This window comes from Grus americana, chromosome 1 (assembly GCF_028858705.1).
Source record: "Grus americana isolate bGruAme1 chromosome 1, bGruAme1.mat, whole genome shotgun sequence".
Lineage (NCBI taxonomy): Eukaryota > Metazoa > Chordata > Aves > Gruiformes > Gruidae > Grus > Grus americana.
In genome coordinates, this window is record NC_072852.1 from 17,082,776 (window position 1) to 17,102,095 (window position 19,320).

Consider the following 19,320-nt stretch of genomic DNA (forward strand, 5'->3'; position numbering starts at 1 on the left):
TAAAATGGTTTAATCTTAATCTGCAGTCACAAATACTAGCATATCAATTATAAGGTCATAGTAGAGTATTTGTGCAGATGAATTAAAATTGCTTAGAATCCTAATGGTGAGCGTGGGATGCCTATCCCAAAACCTAATGTACTATTTCTTTCATATAACCCTAATTCTAGGGTTTTATAGCAATTCATTTTGGGATAATAAAACCAATTCTAGTTACCATGAATTAATAGCATATCTAAGTATGTATAACTAAAGAGGAATAGGAAGCAATTTTCATTTTGGATTGGCAATTCTGATATTGCAGAACTTACTGTACTGTCTTTTAAAGCAATCTGTAGTGGTCATTGTCAAATACAGAGTTGGAATCACTGATTTTCCTGGGTTTGTTAATATTTCAATTTGTATTTGCACGTTTTTGGTTAGGATGGAATACAGTGTCTCTGAGTGTAATTAAACGCATATATAAAAATCCCACTTCTGAATGGATTAGAGAAGTTCTAAAGAAGTAGCATGTGAAGACTTCAGGTTCATTCACAAATACTAATTTTAATCCTAGTGCCTACTTTGGCTAAAGTAAATAAACCAGATGTGCCTAGTATTCTTTTAAAGCTGTCTTATGTTCATATTGCTTGTCCTGAAATGTGGACGTGGCAGTACCTAAATTGGGAATACAATATTTTCCTTGTTGAAGTCTGAGTGCTTAGAACACCTGTATTGAACAACATTATTAATATGCTTTTCGGCACTGTTCAGTAGCACAAAAATAATGTGATTTAGATTTGAATGAGAGTAATAAATGGTGACCGTTGAAAAGGCTGTACTAATTATTAAAAATAAGCTGTAAGGGATGTAAACTTGTTATTTAATCCTTCCTCTTGCTCCAGGGTAGGATCAAAGAACTTATTAGGACTTGTAGCTACCTAACATGTTCTTAAAGATCTTCAGTGGTGGAGATTTCACATCACATCTGGCCACCTTTAACAATGAAAGATGGTGAAACAATGGAATAAATTTCAACTTCTGCACCTGCAGTGTACAAGATTCAACTCAGAGTTAAACCTGTTCCTACTTGCTCTGTCTACGTGGAGATCAGCTTCAATTTGCAGCAGTGCTTTCCTCATAGATATATTCTATTGACTTCTGGTTATTTCTGCTTCCACTGGACTCTGGTGGCTCCATGTCTGTCTCAGATTGCAAGAAACTGGAGTGCCCAAAACATTATTGCTTGAATTGAGTGTTTACCAGTATTACGGAGATCAGACAATTACTCTAAACTGGCATTTTTGTTTATGTATTCCAGTATGCCTTTTTCCCAAGGGCACAAGATTCCTGACTTGCATTCAATTTGTGGTCTACTGTGATGTCTAGAACTGTTTTTTACGTAACTGCTGTATATCCAGCTATATGCAGCTAGCTGCATTTTTGCTGTTGATTAAGTTTAATACCTAACTTAAACGACCTGCCTAAGTTTAATAGCTCTTTCTTGTCCCTGTTCAATGGCATCCTGCTTTCAGACCATTTTTCTAGTTTGTCAAGATAATTTAATTATTTTTTTTTTAATTTTTATTTTTGAATGATGAAATGTTGGTAACTATTCTGAGAATGGTTTTTTGGTCAGTCCTGATTCTCTACGCTTTTTGTTAATTTGAGTCTCCTCATCTGTGTATAATTCTCAGTTGGCTGAAGTGTGGCTGCGATGCTGGGACTGCATTGCATAACAAAGAAATTAGTTCTTACTATTTATTCCTAGGTATTTTTTAGATATTTAGAAAATTCCTAATTTTGGTGTGTATCCTGTGTATGCTGTAGTTCTCTTTATCTTACTCATCCATGACAGATTCTTACAGAGATTTCCTGATGGCTCTGAGATCTCATAGCCATTCTTTTAAGTAAACTCTAAAGTTTTGGGGTTCAACTATCAAGTTAATCTCTGGTAGACATTTGTGATTTAAAGGTATTTCTGTTCCTGATGTCCATTATATATCTTTAATGTGCTTGTCATGTGTCACTTTTCACTCTTTTGTATTGGAGTATATAAGTTTGCTCAAATCCAAAATATATAATAAAATTAAATGTAAGATGATTCAAGTGTTGGTGCTGACTGACTTAAAGTAAATCTTACATATCAGGAGGACAGAAAACTAAGCTGACTCTCGATCAAAATTGTTGAAAACATATATGCATTGGTATCTGATTTGTATTTTTCACCATTTTTTTATAAATAAGGTTATTTTTATCTCTTTTTTTAACAGAAATCTTTTGGACAGAGATACATTTTCTAAATCTGATCCAAGTAAGTATACAGCATTTTATTGTTTCTTCTCATCATATATTCCAAATGTGTAAACACTGGATTAAAAATTAGGTGGGTGATTTTCTTCAGTGTCAGTTAAGTTTACATTTGACAATTATTTAAAGTAATTAAATTACAGTTAAATAAGTTACATTTATAGTTTCTGTTATAGGAACTGGAATTTTAAAGACTCTATATTCAGTATTGATTTCCTGAGCTATATGGTCCCTTATTTAGCAGTCAACCTACATTTTCCTAAAATGAATAAATGCAGAAAAGTATTTATTTTATTATTTTTTTTAGTATCTGTTGTTGTAGATCTCTTTCAAAGCTAGTAAGCAAACTTCTAAATCAACTAGAAGCATTTGTTGCTGCTAGAATGTAGTGTCCACTAATCTTAAGAGTCAAACACTGAAAATTAAAAGTAAGTTAATTTGTCACTGGGAAACATGACTTTCCTGATCAAAAATAGTACGATGGTTTCTGAATTAATGTTTTCAGATATGTAAGATAGTGACACTCACTTTCCCCTTAAGTTTTATTAATGCATGACTGGATCCTAAAAAACTCCTGTGCCTATGAATTTATATATGATGGAAATTTTGATTTAAAATCCATGACTATCTTCTTGTATTAGACACTTTATAAAACTTTTATCAAGGAACTGAGACCACAAAAGATTTCCTTTTTTTATGATAGTGTTTAATCAAAGTACTTCTGTGATGTTAATTGACTAGTCCTTCGATTATGGTGTCCTGGGTCATGTTGTCTCCCCTACAACTTTCCATATCTCTTTATCTGTAAGTTCTTTTTCTTTTTTTTTTAGCCTGGGCTTTTCTTCTTTAGAATACCATGTAATGTGCTTAGTGACACTGGAGGTAACCTGAGACACATACACTTCTGTAAAGTGTCTGCACATGTAACCACGTCCTGATGGGATGTACATGAATACTGAGTCTTGTGACAGTATGAAACATTTGAGTACTTTTGTGAGAGTATGTTTGTCTGTTCTTAACCAATAGTTGCCTGAGAGAAATTGCACGATACACTTTTAATGTGAAAAGCTTCTATTTCCTGGGGAAAAGCTGCAGGAAGTTAGGAGTACCTGTGACTTTTTTTTTTTTTTTAGAAGGGGACATAGGCAATAACATGCCTCCAGTGTAGGGAGATAGTGCAGAAGCAGAATTGAGTTTCTTGCATATTACTGACTTTTTTAGTTGGCTAATTAAAACTGAGTTGTCTAGGTTAAGCAGTTTTGAAGAGTGGTCAGTGACCTATTGCCCTGATAGATGGAATTCAGAGATCTCTTTATTGAATCAAGGCGCCTTTCGACAAAAGTGATGAGGTGTCTAGTTTTTAAGCTCAAATATTATTAGGGACGAGTGCTTTGAGTTTTTATCAGATAGGGGACTGTATTAGGCATAAATTGCAGGGTTTGAGTAGCAGGGGACTGCAGTGTGACCCGCGTGGGAGGATGCTGTGAAGCACTCTGTGGCTGTCGCAGCTGGTTCCAGCCAGCTCCAAAAGCCATGTGAGTACCCACTGCCTGCCAGGACCTCTGCCAGCTAGGGGAACACACTGTGCCCCTGCCCAAACATCTTTTATAAAAAAGTCGGCAGCAGCTAGGAGTTAGAGATACAGCTGCCGAGGATACTGCCGGAGCCACGCTTCTGAAGATGTGCTGCTGGAGATGCATTCTTGCAGGACACACTCCATGCAAAAGGCAGCACACCTCTGAAGGGTCTGTGGTCTACGGGCAGCCCAAGCTGGGGCAGGTGGGCAAACCCAAGCTATCGTGGCTGGTGGGTGACCCACACTGGGGAAGGGACACAAGGAAACAGACTGGCAGGAAAGGCTAAGGAAGTCTTAGTATCTATCTTTAAAATATTTCTGAGGAGTAAACTGCTGGTATTTTTTATGGATTCAAAGTATATGGCAATATTTTTTGAAGTGTCATAACCTTGCCTATCAATTCAAAACATATGGCTTTCTTGTTTCTGGTAAATAGCTTATTTAAAGCACTCACATTGGTGGTGTGCTTTCGATATCTGGTCTCAAGTTGTGAGTACCCAGTTACGCTGCCAGTCAGGCCTATCTGTCACAGGTTAGCAGTACAAAAACATGGAATAAGTAATACTGTCCTTGATAAAGAGAGAGCGGGGAAACTGTTGGCTCTGGAAGTGCTCATACTGTATTTGCACTCAAGAAATTACTTGGCAAAGCAGCTTTGATTGTGGGTACTCTCCAAACAGTGTACATTTAGTTTTACTATTATGCAGGGGTTTTTATTAGCCAATTTAGTTTGTTTGCTCCTAGTGTCCTTTAGTTGAGCACAGAGATATATTCCTACCGTAAAGGTGAAAGGGGTAAGGATGTAGGATAAAAAGTACTATTCTTTTCTGTAGTTGGAAGTACAGCAGGATAACTTTCTTCAGTGCCTGTTGCTTGGGAAAAGGCCATTCTTAGACTGGTCTGTATACAGTAACTTTATCCTGCTAGCTAAAAAAGGTGTCAAAACCAGCATCATACCACTTTCACAAGATCCACTGTTAGACTCGCTGAATTTGCGACCGTTAGATGTCATGCAAGACAGAACCATATACAGTCACTCTGTATGTTGAGGTCTCAACATGGATTTGACTAGGCCAATTCTAATATGCTTTTCAAACTCCATTGCAGTCATCTAAGGATCATACCAATAGTGGAAATCAGATTTTATCCTCTTGTTCTTTTTCTCAGCGAGATACACACATAAATATAGTTGACTCCCATGTCAACATAAACAGCCTTCTCCTGGAGTTAAAAAGGAACTTGTGATTTCTCTGGTTCTCTTAGGAAGTCTGCTTAGCCTTTTTTTGATACTGTAATTGCTACTCAGTATTTATTCCAATTCCAACCACTTCCCTGCAATCTAGAATATTCATGCCAAGAGGAAGCTGGCACTTTGCCTCCTTAGAGGCAAGTTACCGAAATAATGTAGAGATAATAGATATAGGTGGAACAGACTTGGATAGCCCTTGTTCATGGGAGAGCTCTTGTTCATGAAGTATTTTAAACAATACTGAAGTCTCTACTGACATTGTTTTCTCCTCAGTGGAGTCAAAGCAAGTCATATATGTATAGGTTTATATTGATTAGCATTTGGACCATTCTATTCTTCCAGTTTGGAGACCATTTTTTCTAGGAATGTTTTTGAGAAAGACCTTTTTTTATTATTTTCTTGGAGAGAATGAGCTAAAGCAGTGCTTCCCTGATGTGGCAGGGATAAGACCTGCAAAGGAGATACAGATTAATGAATTCGGCATGTTTCTTCATCTAATGACAGTTAGGCAGAATCATTTTCTTCCCATGCACTGGGTAGCCAAACTGAGCCACTGTACAGTTGTGGTGGCAGCACCGTGGTCAGGGTGGAATGTTCTCTTGTGGAGTCCTGTGACTCCTGAGTATGATAATAGAAAGAGTCTGATATGAAAGACTGGAGAGGTAAAAACTCTTCTCTTGGAGGATCTCCCCATGGAAGAGAGTGACAATGAGAAGAGTATCATGACAGCTGGCACAAAGGGACCTTCAGGAAGCTCTGCCTAGAAGGTATGGGAGCTGGTCAGTGAAGAGTAATGGGGAGCCCCTGATAGAACTGTGTGCAGGATCATGGAAGGATTTAGGTAGCATGGGGAAAAGGCCAACTTTATTGTCACTAAGACTTCCTTGAAAGGGAATAGATGTGTTGTTATGTTTGGGAAAACTAAGGTGGGCACTTTGGATGTAACAGTAGTTGGTCAAGCTAAAGGATAAGCATATACGCATTGAATGGGAAATGACCAGAGTAGGGTAAGGGAGGCACAAACTATCTGGGAAAATAAGAAGGTGCAGACTATAATATTTTGGAGACTGAGTCTACAACTGAGTGACAACAGTTGACACTTTCACTCTCTTCTTCATTACAAGCTTTTACCTTGAATTTGACACTGTGGTATCAGTGTCCTGAGTTAAAAATTACTAAATGTTAATATTTCTGACTATAGGTTGTATCTTCCCTTGGAAGAGCTCATATGGCAAAGCCTTCCAAAAGGGTTTCTCAGCCAGCTTCCTTGTGAGGGTATGTTACTCTTCATCAATGCGCTGCTCTGAACTTTCTCATTGCTCCCTCAGTTTTCCAGATTACAAGAGAGGAACTGTTCGTTCAGTTCCGTCTTAGGATGTGGTTGCATGATATGTTGGTTTTTGAAACTTAAGAATTTCCTGTTTATCCAACTTTATTCCTTCCCCTCCCACATGACAATACTATTAACTATATTAAAAAATGGTTGCTTCATGACGCCTTAGATCTCTGGTTTGAGCAGTTCAAGTGCTTTAGATTAACTTCAACATATTTATCAGCATTTCTCCAATTGGATATGACTTTGAAGAAGGTTTTGAAGGATTATTGTAATTAGTATAATATCATGGTCTTTATAAAACCATATCTCCCAAGAGTCTTTAAGGATAGTGAATCTTACCACTGATGGAGACCAGTATCATGGACAGTTTCCTGAGAATCTGGGCTGAGTTTTAGAGGAAAGATAGAAGTTTTTAAATTATTCTAAATATGTAAAGTATTTGTCAGAACGTCTGGAATGAATGTCTTTTCTATAGCTTTCATTAGGACTGACTTTTTTTTGAAATGTCAGTTTGAGATGCACATGTATGTATCACTGTCAAATTTGCACCTTGTACTTAAAATAAATATTACATGAGATGATTATTAGTCTGTATCTTCATTATATTTAAAGTACCTGCCACATCTGCAGCCTAGATAAATATCAGAAAATTGCTAGTCATGCTACAAATTCTTAGCTCTTTTCTCATCATTTAAGGTTTTATATAAATGATTCTTAAACTAGAGAGGTGGTCCTACTCCTGGGATATACCTTCAGAAGCACTTGCAGAGCCACTGGTAGTGGAGGGGAATAGAAGTCTACTAATGCCTCAGCAATGAAAAGGTGAGAATGATAGCATTGCTTGCTATAAGTCCTCCAAAGATTTTTTTTTAAAAAAAGGTAGTAAACTGACTATGAAGAAACTGAATTTGGAAACTAAGATTCTAACAGACAGGTGTGAGCAGCCTTCCAAAAAGTGGGAATAGAGTAAGAGACGAATTAGTTCTAAGGTGGAGCTTTACATCCAGTTTTTCACCTTTTATATTGTGTGACTCCCATCTCATCAACCATGGTAGGAGACTAAAATTATCCTATGGTAATCTTTTTTAGTCTTTTTGTTCACAGCTGTTCTTTTATTTGGCTTCATAAACTAGGTAGATAAGGTAGGGCCAGAATGTTTCTTTTCTGAAAATTTGATGGTAGTGGATATTTTGCAGTTGTATTGTTGCTTTCTTCTCCTCAATATTAAATCTCTCATTTTTCAATATTCTTTTTGTTCCACAGCTGCAATGCATAATTGTTACTTGATTTACTGTATTAACACTAAGACACAGGGCAGGATGTAGTACAAAAAATAAAGCAGCAAATTGTTAGTGAAAAATTATTATGTTTAAGAAAAATCTGAACAATACAAATATCTGAATAGCAAAAGTGCACATTACCTGTAAAGAGTGGCTTTCAGTTCTATTCTCAACTGGGGTTATAGATATGAGAAATTTCTAATTGAAAACTTGGATGTAAGCTCTTGGCAAAATGGACAAAATCCACAATTACATCTGCTTTTGAAATTAGTAAGACATTTGCATTCTTGGAAACCACTGCTGAAAATTGGAAAATATTCATTATTGCATAATTGGTAACATTAGTTTAAAAAAAAGTTTCCAATGGGGAAAGTGAAAGGAATGTTTGTGAGAGCCTACCTGATTCTATGGTAGCAGTAGGGGTATTTCCGGAGAAGAGTTTTTGAGTTGTTTTTATCTATGGAAACTTCCTTTGACAACATTTCCTTCTTCTCCCAGGGTTACCTTGGCACAGATCTTACTAGATGCAAAAGTTAGTCAGAAGTTCAGCAACCTTCAGACACTTCTGTAGCTGTTCTCATAGCTTCCATTTCACTCTGTTTTCTCACATTTTCCCATTTAACTTCATTCTTCATGTAATATATTTCAGCAATCTACTCCAGAGTGTGCTGTAAAAATAGGCTTGTTGGTTTGGATTCATCCTACTATAAGCAGGAACCAAAGCTAGGAGCACGATTGCCCAAGGTTTCATTTAGAGTAAATGGAGAAAGACAGACATCTCCAGAGAATGATTTTGAAATTTTTCTTAAAAGCTTTTTTTCTTCTACAAGACATCTTATTTGAAAAAAAAAAAAGTGGAATTGTGTTAACTTTTAACTTCTTTGTGAGCTAAAATATTGAACCTGCTTTTTTCTGTTCTTCCTCGTATTTGCTACTGCCTAATGGGATTTTTTTTTTTTTTTTTGGTGTGGAGCAAATACCTTTCAAGTCAGAAGAAAATGTAGTTTGAAGCTTGACTTCATTTCTACTTTGGTCTGTTGATGATTCTGACTTCATTGAGAACAAAACCGGGCTTCTACCTTTATTGTTCAAGGCTGCAACCTGAAACAGTATTATTTTTAACCTTCTGCTGAAAAATAATGGTTGGCACAGGAGAAGAATTTTTCAGGAAAAAAGTGTTCAAATATCTGTATTTCCATTGTTGTAAAAATTGCTTTATAGTTGCTAGCTGCAACTAGTTCAAAACTATAGAAAATAAAGTTTATAGTACTCCTTCAATGCAAATGTTTTGTACTTACAATAGTGTTTAAAAGACCTGATTATAATCACTGTACCTCTGTCACCAGTGCCTGTGATGGAAGCTGCAGATTAATGTGTAGTGGGTTTTGTACTGGAAAAACAGATCTTTAAGGAGAGTGATACCTGTGGGAATATGCTGCTTGGTCTTTCAAAAACAGCTTAGGTTGACAAACTTCATTGATTCCATTTTTTAATTAGATTTTAGTTTTCAAAAAAAATGTGTATGCAAGATACTTAAATATATGTAAATAATTTGAAGCAGAATTAAGGAAGAAAACCTGAGAAGTTATTTTCTTCCTTTTTCCACTTTTATTTCCCCTGTCTCTTTTTCTAGTAGGGTCCTCATTTGTTTTTATTTTAATTCACTCATCTCTTGAAGGAGGCATAATTTAGGGTAATTACGCATTAGATTAACTAGGATAGCCAGACCATCCACATTTAATGAAGACCTGCTTTTATCCAATTTGACTGCTAAGGATTGTCAAGTGATTTGCTGGAGGTCAAGCTTAAGTGTGGCCTCCCATTTTAGAAGCACTCTATTTATTAGCTCATTGCTGCAACAACTAGACCATATTGTTGCCGATCTGGTTAGGCAACTGGGGGAACATATTACTATTTGATTGTCCTAGTTACTAATTTCAACAGCACAACAGACTACAAAGTTGGTTCACTTAATTTAAGAATATGTTAAATTCTAAAAATGACCAAATATTTTTTTCTTTTCACAGTCTGTGTTTTGTACACACAAGCCATTGGAAACAAAGAATGGAGAGAGGTAAGATGCATACTCATAGATGTATAAAATTTTTGTGTATACTTAAGGCTGGTCATTTGCCCTAGCAGAAAAGGGCATATCAGCCTCTTGAATGCCATGCTAAACACTGGGAGTCCTGTATATCAATAAACACTTAAAACCTAGTCACATTAATCTCAATTTCCATATCTGCATTGCATATTTCCATCAAAAAGGAAAACAAAATTAGAGAAAATACATGAGTTTCCTGTTTTACAGTCTCCCTGATAGAAGTGAAATCAAACTTAGCTATCAACTTGGACAAGGTTTGTAGATATCCAGAGAGGAAGACACTCAAACAGTACAAGATCTATGGAAGGATGCAACTGTGGGGTTGGTCAGTGTCAGCAAAACTAGCCTGTAGTTGTGGTAGAGATCTATTTTTCCCATGTAGTGTTTGGGAGAAGTTAGGTGTTGCTGAATAGAGTGTACACTGTGCAACAAGGGAGAGAGGGCATTATGCATAAGTTGGACTATGTCTTCTTAACCTATCGGTGTAACACTGGAGAGATATGTCTTAAGAAACTAAATCAATTACTTCTAAATTGGATATCTACAGCAGATCAACGTGTTTAGCCTGGAATTGTCTCCCTGTACTTAGTCATCTAATTTTTCTCCTTTAACGTTATTCTTTGAAGGAATTGATAGTGTTGAGGGAAGGGTTGTCATCTTTCAACTGATAAAATGTGCTATTTAGCTGCCTTACAGAGAGGATTGATGGAACTATTCTTCACTGTAGGTGGTCCGCTGTGTGGCCATGCTTTCTAAGAATAAAGCCAAGAGAGGAGTGAATTATCTTACTATTTTTCCCTGTAAAGAGAGGAGGTCTGATTTTCTTGTTTTCAGAATTGATATTTTATGTGATTACTGTGTAAAAAATCCAGTGGAGAGGTCAGGGGCATAGAACCCAGATCTCTTCCCTTATATTTGCTGTCCTTGCCAGCTGGCTGGAGATACATGTTTTCTGCTTTGCTGAAACATGGTGGATGTGGATTCAATCTTGTTGAAATGAGAGAATTTAATTTGTATCCTGCTTGGAGAAAAGCTCATATAACTGGGCAATATGTGAAACGTTGTACCTATTTCATTTGTAGTTTTTAGTTAAATGCTGCTCTCTGCTGTTCTGAACTGTGTACTAGACATCCTCTTAGTATACCTACTGGATCACATTCCTCTGATTTGTGTGAAGAAATGTCAGTTTGAGGACCCTAAATGGGAATTCACTAATCTTAATTAAATTGACAGAAGTAGTGGACATACACAGAGTTCTAAATATCTGGATAGCTAACTCTGAAAACAGAGGAGTCTTCAGGCATTCAGGTGAGTAGGTGGCTTGGTGCAGTTTGGTAGTCAAGCCTAGATCATCACTAAAGCATTCGGGTCCTTTTCTGGTCTAGGGTTAAGGGGATTTTGTCAGAAATTCTGGCTTTTATTGTTGTCTAAGGTTCATATGCAATTCTGTGGAATTTTCATACTACTTTAATGTAACTGATAAAATAAGTACTAACCATTTTTAATATGATAATAATCCTGATGGTAAAATTATAACATTATCACCTTTCTTAGAAAATGTTCCATGTGCTGGTTTTGAAGTGGTTTAGGAGATTATTGATGGAAGGATTCCATCTGCTCTTGATTTTAACAGATCCAAGTTTCTAATGGTTGAAGTGTTTCACCATCTTATAGTTCTGTATTGTCTTCTGCCATTTTGTCTTCTTGGCCAAAGCAAACCCACCTGAACAGGATATTGTGCAATGTTATTGCTTGTATTGCATCTTCACACTGATTAGAGAATATCTTGGCTAGGTGATGCACTTTGCGTGTGGTTATGGTATCATATGCCAGTTTAGGAACTAGAGGGGTTTAAACAGACTTTTGACATGGCAGTTGCTAGAAAATCTTATGTGGGGTTTGTTTTTTTTTTTCTTTTAAGACATAATTATCTCTATCTTGTCTATCAGGAGAAAGTCTAGGTATAGATATTTACAACTCAGTTGACTGTTTAAACTATTTATAGTTAATGGAAAAAGATGACATCCTGAGGGCAGTTCATCAGACCTAATTTAGATGTCTGCATTAGATCAGATGAATCATTCTTTAGAAATGCCTCCAAGTGATGATCAAAAGCCTACACTTTTGACTATGTCAGATGTAAAGTTTGGTGAGTAGAATCCCGTTCCTAGTAGCTGTGATGACAGTCAAAATTCAGAGGTTGGCATAACAGAGGGGCTGAGTCAGGATTGCATTTTATATGTTGTGGTGTATTATATTTATACCAGTGGTAAAAAATAAGGTGGTAGGTAGATTAGTTGATATATATGTTAGATGGGTAATCTCATAGCTTTATTTTTGTGCTTTTTCTGCCTGCAGTGGTGAATACACTAGTACTGTGTTTTTCAATAAAATCCTGTATATGTGTTCATTTTGTTGCATTTAAACACTTATTTAATATTTTACTAGCTTGTAGAGGTGGAAGTCACCTGGAACTGTTTGGAGAAGACAAAACTGAGACAAATAATAAGCTCCTGATCATATGTGTAGACATTGAAGAATGGTGTTCAGTCATGGCAACATCCTTTACCTTGTTTCTGTTCCATATCCTTTTATGCATATTCCTCTTCCTTCTTTGCCTAATTACTTTCTTTTGAACACTGCAGAAAATGCTTGGGGATCATAAACACAGTAAATCATTTCATAATCTCCATAATTTCCCTAGCACTCTATTCTAGCAGTGTGCTTTTTTTCCTCTTCAGCTAAGCTATTCAGATGGATTCAATACAATAGTTAAATCAAACCCTTTGTTTAATGAAGGGTAGATGTTGTCTGGGCACTGATTCCTATTTGCCTGTGGTACAGATTCCAGTGTTTTTACCCAGTGTTATTCTTGTACACCAAATCCTCAGCAAAGAATTAAAATGTTTCATTCTCAGTTTAGTATGGTGTTGTTTTCCAAAACAGTTTCCCTGTTTTCACTTACGGTGTGATCATCACGTATTTCAATTAATTTAATGGGAAACAAATGCATCACAAGAATCTAAGCTTTGGTTTTAAAATATTTATTTCCCCTTACTTTTTGAGGACACATTTGAAATATGGCTAAGCATAACTTACTGTTATCTACAGAAGCCTTAAACAATATATTGAAATAGTCTGAATTTCTTCATTTCAAAGAGGGTGTTAATTCTGAAAACAAGAGGGAGCACTTCAAAGGTGAATGTTAAATAAATAATAGACATTGTAAAATACTCAACCAACTGCAATTTTACTGGCAATATCCACCAATGGGAAGTGTTAAGGAACTGCCTGTGGAGCAAGGCTTTGAGCCTCTGATCCATCTACTGTAAGAACGCATTGGGTGCAAATTAAATTTGTATACCTGTCTGGAAGTCTGTTTTCTCACTGGTGCTCATCATGCCAATTTCCAGCTTCATGGGCTGCCAAATGTTACTTTATATCCTCAGCAAATTTCCATTGTGTCTTCTAAAATTGTTCATGGCTTCCCATTCTTCAGGCCTTCCTGTTCATTAATTCTGTTAACTTTTTTTTTTAATCTGGAGTAAATATGATGGAGACAAGAAAAAGCATCTTTTTTTGATTGAGTCATCAAATTGAGAGAGAAGGCAGTTAGGCAAGGTTGTAGTGGAATCCCAAGATAGCAAAGGTGACCAGTTTGTAAGGAAATTAAAAAATACTGTCATGAACTGTACCCAGTCCCTATTCTGTACAGTTTATCAACCTAAAGACTTCTCCTTTTATGTGCTCACGTTGCTTATTCAGCCATCCTAACTTCTGTATTAAGATAGCTGTCACTTTTTTTTCCTCATGTGCATACAGTGTCTCATTCATCCATATGGAATTTCATCAGCCATTTTATTGTCCAATCACTCAGTATGAATAATGTTGTCCTGCCAGATCTTCATAGTTACCTTTTCTATATTTATCATGTTTAATTCTGCAAAAATCTATTTGGTTTGTAACTTTATTTTTTCAGTCTCTTCTCCAGATCATTTAGGCATGTATGGTACTGCATGGTTCCATCCATGGACATCCAAGTCCATAGGAACTTGTTGAGGCCTTGGAGGAAGTTTTCATCCAGCAAATTGACTGCTTGTTCTTATGTTTTCTTTCCTATCTACTAATAAATCAATACATTATTGTAATAATAAAAATAATTAATTTGTAAATTATAATGATAATTAACTTGTGATATTAATTGATCTCCAAGAGATGAATATTCTCCCTTTCTATCATAAGGTGTTCGATAATGGTGTTCCCCAGGGCTCAGTATTGGGGCCAGTTCTCTTTAATATCTTTATCAATGATCTGGACGAGGAGATCGAGTGCCCCCTCAGTAAGCTTGCAGACACCACCAAGTTGGGCGGGAGTGTTGATCTGCAGGAGGGTAGGAAGGCTCCGTAGAGGAATCTGGACAGGCTGGATCGATAGGCTGAGGCCAACTGTATGAGGTTCAAGGCCAAGTACCAGGTCCTGCACTTGGGTCACAACAACCCCATGCAACGCTTCAGGCTTGGGGAAGAGGAGCTCAAAATTTTTGAGAGTCTAAACTGGCATTAAATGCCTACATGCTTCAGGAAACTGGATCCCACTGTTAATGCAGCTGTCACTTTGTACTATGGACTCATGACCACAGAGAACTTCATTCATGGCTTACACAGAACCAGGAAAGCCGGAACAAACTCTGTTAGAGCAAACCTGCACTGTGATCGCCTGATGTTTTCAATGACCATTTTATTTCATATATCATACAACATATGTATGGAGAAAAGGAGGCTGAGGGGAGACCTTATTGCTCTCTACAACTATCTGAGAGGAGGTTGTAGCCAGGTGGCTGTTGGTCTCTTCTCCCAAGTAACAAGTGATAGGACAAGAGGAAACAGCCTCAAGTTGCAGCAGGGGAGGTTTAGATTGGATATTAGGAAAAATTTCTTCACTGAAAGGGTTGTCAATCATTGGAATAGGCTGCCTGGGGAAATGGTTGAGGCACCATCCCTGGAGGTATTAAAAAAAGGTGTAGATGTGGTGCTTAGGGACATGGTTTAGTGGTAGACTTGGCAGTGCTAGGTTAAGGATTGATCTTAAAGGTCTTTTCCAACCTAAATGATTCTATGATTGTATGATAATCTGATTTTGTTCAAAGTGGACACTTACTTATGTGTCTAGTAGTTAAGCATTTCACTGCAGCATCTACCAATTTGATTACCATTTGAACCATAATAAGACATGCTTTCGAGTCTCCTTTGTAGATTTCAAAGGATGTCTTAATGAAAATGATGAAGGCTAGACATTTTATAATTGACATTTATTGGAATTTAGATTTTTGGTTTTTTAGAGTACTGGTGAAGTTTCTTTGGAACAATAGCTTGTATCTTCTTTAGCAGAGGGACATGGCATAAATAGGAATGTAGTTTGCAGCAGATTAGTAGAAAATGTTTCAGTACAAGGAAGCAAAGGATGGAGAGCATGGAAGAAGCCTATGCTGTCCTAGTTGTGAAGAAAGAATAAATTTTGCTGCCAGCTTTCTCTGGCAAATTTCTCAAAAGAATCAACTGTTTGAGGGAATTAAGATACTTGAAATAAAAGAACATCATCTTTTCAAGGAAGTTATGTTTCCTTTCAGAGGAAACAGTTAATGGGAAAAAGCCAAAGCACAGAAAAATGAGGAATTATTTCTGTTTTTTATATACGTATGATTGTACAACCATCAGTTAAAAAGGTTTACGTAGAAATCACTATCGTGTATATGCAGCATACAGATTTCATATGAGTGCCTGCATGCATGTTAGAGGAATGTTGTGGTTTTTCAGATAATTAGTATGAGTTTTTATATTAAAACTATTATTATTCCTTTAGGACAAACACACTGCAGAACATTTTATGACTATTATTTTTCTAGAGTGGGGTTGGCAGTTGTGAATTTTTTGCTTGTTTCCCTATAGTTTCTGTAATTCTGATTATTAAGAAAAGTGGGCTTACTAGATAATATTCTCAAGTTCACTCATGGCCATAAAGTTGAAGGAAGAATTAATTCAGAGAATTAATGTACAAGGTGGTTAGCAGAGGGTTGGAGTGTTGGGTTAGACCCGGATAGTTACAGTAGTTGCTTTGATATGGGACCTACCCAACTTGCTACTCCTCTATAACTCTGATGTTAAAATGAAGGTTATGGTTTTCCATTAACCTCATAGCCCTTTAGGCTGATCACTAGATTGAGATACTATAAAAATTCAAATGACTAAATAAATTTTAACAATCCCTTTCTACCAGGAGAGCTTGCATTATGAGGTGGCAAAGACTCTCCATCTCAGGAAATGTAGAAAAGGGAGTCTGTCCTTGATTTTCTTTGTTGAACATTTATTTTCCTTTTAAATAGTTAAATTGATTTTGTTACTCTCCTGAATGACATTTCTAAAGGTATTTGCTTGTTGGCCATGTTAAGATTTTAGCTTTACACAACTGCTAGTGGGGAAACTAGGCCATGTGGAGAACTAATTAATTAGCAGCTATGTTATTAGTCATAAGTGAGTGGATTATAGAAATAACTTGTTCTGCTTAAAAAAGGCTATAGGTAATTGGGAAAACAGAGTTAAAAAGATGATGCTTCATTTAGCTGAAAAGTGTAGACTGGTGATTTTTAAAGGCTGGCATTTTAATGTCATGTATAAGAAATTTTAACAATGATTTGTCAGCTAAGTAATTAGTTGTATTAATTTAATGTGAAGAAATAATTTGTGTAGCCCTTGGAAAAAAGTAAACAGACTAAAAAACCTGAAACTTCAGTTAAAAAAAATTAAAATCATTAAAGAAAAGTTTGCAGTGCCCCTGAATTCAATCTCTTGAGTTTTGTAACAATTTCAGTATAACTGATGAGAGATAAAGGTAGCAGTGTAACGGGCATTCTGTTAGGCCTTCTCTGCTCTCAGTCTGATTTAATCATCAGCATATCGCAGATTTATCCTCTTTTACTGATATACTTCTGTCATGCAATTTAAATCAAGTCCGAAAGATCTCCCAAGTGTAACATGGTTATAGTGTGAAGTGAAATATTGTTTACTGGAAAAAATGCAGATTTGAAGGGAAGAAAAGTACTTACAAATTTATTATATTTTACTGTTTTAAAAAATTTAAACTGACATTTAGCTGCCATTTTATAACTTTTTTTCCTTTTGAAGTAACTTTTTGTCATGGTTTAGGCCCAGCCGGTAGCTGGGTGCCACGCGGCCGCTCACTCACCCCTCCCCCAGCGGGATGGGGAGGAGAAGTATAACAAAAGGCTTGGGTCGAGATAAGGACAGGGAGAGATCACTAATTACCGTCACGAGCAAAACAGACTGAACTTAGAAAGGAAATTCATCTAATTTATTACTAAAACAGAGTAGAGCAATGAGAAAATACAATCAAATCTTAAAACACCTCCCCCCACCCCTCCCATCTTCCTGGGCTCAACTTCACTCCCGGCTTCAACCTCCTCCCCCCTCAGCGGCACAAGGGGGCAGGGAATGGGGGTTGCGGTCAGTTCAGCACACATTGTCTCTGCCGCTTCTTTGTCCTCAGGGGGAGGACTCCTCTCAACATTCCCCTGCTCCAACATGGAGTCTCTCCCACGGGCTACAGTCCTTCACGAACTGCTCCAGCGTGGTCTCTCCCACAGGGTGCAGACCTTCAGGAGCAAACTGCTGCAGCGTGGGGTCCCCCACGAGGTCACAAGTCCTGCCAGCAAACCTGCCCTGGCGTGGGCTCCCCTCTTGACGGGTCCACCGGTCCGGCCAGGAACCTGTTCCAGCGTGGGCTTCCCACAGGCCACAGCCTCCTTCAGGTGCCTCCACCTGCTCCAACATGGGGTCCTCCATGGGCTGCAGGTGGAATCTCTACACCCCCTCATCCTTCCTCCATGGGCTGCAGGGGGCCAGCCTGGTCTTCACCAGGGGCTGCAGGGGGATCTCTGCTCCGGCGCCTGGAGCACTTCCTCCCCCTCCTTCTGCACTGACCTTGGTGTCTGCAGAGTTTCTTACATCTTCTCACTTCTCTCTCCAGTTGCAAACCTTTTTTTTTTTTTAACTGTTTTGTTTTCCTTCTTAAATATGTTATCACAGAGGCGCTGATTGGCTTGGCCTTGGCCAGTGGCGGGTCCATCTTGGAACTGGCTGGCATTGGCTCTATCAGACACAGGGGAAGCTTCTAGCAACTTCTCACAGAAGCCACCCCTGTAGCCCCTACCGCTACCAAAACCTTGCCACACAAAACCCAACGCACTTTTCCTTTGAATACATACATAGTTCTATTTCTAGTAGAACTATAAAACTTAAAAACCCGAGACATGAAATACGACATAATCATGGAATAATTTAGGTGAAAGGAACCTTTGTGTTTTCAAGCCTCCTACTCATCTGCTGTGTGGCTCATCCTCCTGATCCATGCAAAGCCGTCTTCAAAGTTAGGCCAGGTTGCTCAGGCCTTTCCCAGCTAGAGTTGGAAATTCTTTTACGGCAGAGGCTGCACAACTCTCTGGATGACCCCTTCCAGTGCTTAATTGCTCATTCTGGAAGACTGTTTCCTTATATCCCTTCATAATTTCCTTTGTTGTAACTTTTGACTATTGCATCTTGTCCTTTTGTTGTGCTCTCTGTGAACTGTCTGGCTCTGTCTTCCATCATGCTGTTTAGGTAATGGAGGATGATAGGGGAAATAGATCCTCCCTAAACCTTCTCTTCTCCAAGCTGAACAAACTGAGCTCTGCTGGCTTTTCCTCAAGTTGTGTGCTCCAGCCTGATGATTGTTTTATTTTTAGGGTCCGTTTAACTGAACTGTCTCCAGTCTGTTGATTCAGTTGTATTCAGAGCCCCAAAGTGTACCCTGTTTTCCAGGTGGGACCCCACATGTGTTGAATAGAGAGGGGATAATTGGTGCCTTTGATCTGCAGGCTCAGCTGACCCTAGTACAACCCAATGTGTTGTTAAACCCCCATGGCTGTACCAGGACCTTTTCTGCACAGCTCATACCCCACCACTCAGTCCCCAGTACCAGTACAGGCCTTCAAATTTGTCTTTGAACTTCATGAGAGAGTCCACAAGACTGTATAAATAAGCTGGGTTTTTTGTCTGAGGAGAGTGTCTGTGTCCCCCTCCAGTCACAATCGTTTTAGGGTATGTAGGAACAAAGGGAAACAGTGCTTTCCTTTACCTAGCTACGTGCTTGTGTCTTGATTGTTCATGCACTTGCACGAGTTGTCACCACCCCCCGTCCCTTAGTACCTTCCATCTGAGTGAAATGGAGAGGTTTTTTGAGTTTCCAAGCCCAACCTCCTGTGCTGCATTAGGGACGGCATTGCCAGCAGGTCGGGGGGGGGTAATCCTTGCCCTCAGCAACAGTGAGACCATAGCTGGAGGAGTGCTGTGTCCAGTGCTGAGCTCCCTTGTATGAGAAAGATACAAACATACTAGAGTGGGTCCAGCGAAGGACCACTAAGATGTTAAAGGGACT

At 38.0% G+C, this 19,320-nt stretch overlaps 1 protein-coding gene across 4 annotated transcripts in view; it reads left to right on the forward strand.

Moving 5' to 3' along the window:
• Positions 1–19,320, forward strand: part of CPNE8 (copine 8) — a 113,577-nt gene that overhangs the window by 10,488 nt on the left and 83,769 nt on the right. For all 4 annotated transcript variants that reach the window (XR_008574779.1, XM_054811190.1, XM_054811200.1 and 1 more), the window contains 2 exons: positions 2,253–2,293; positions 9,758–9,804. Coding sequence is in view for 2 of the 4 variants with exons in the window: in XM_054811190.1 (XP_054667165.1) it covers positions 2,253–2,293; positions 9,758–9,804 (88 nt within the window). In the remaining 2 variants the exon portion in view is untranslated. The remainder of the gene's footprint in view (positions 1–2,252; positions 2,294–9,757; positions 9,805–19,320) is intronic.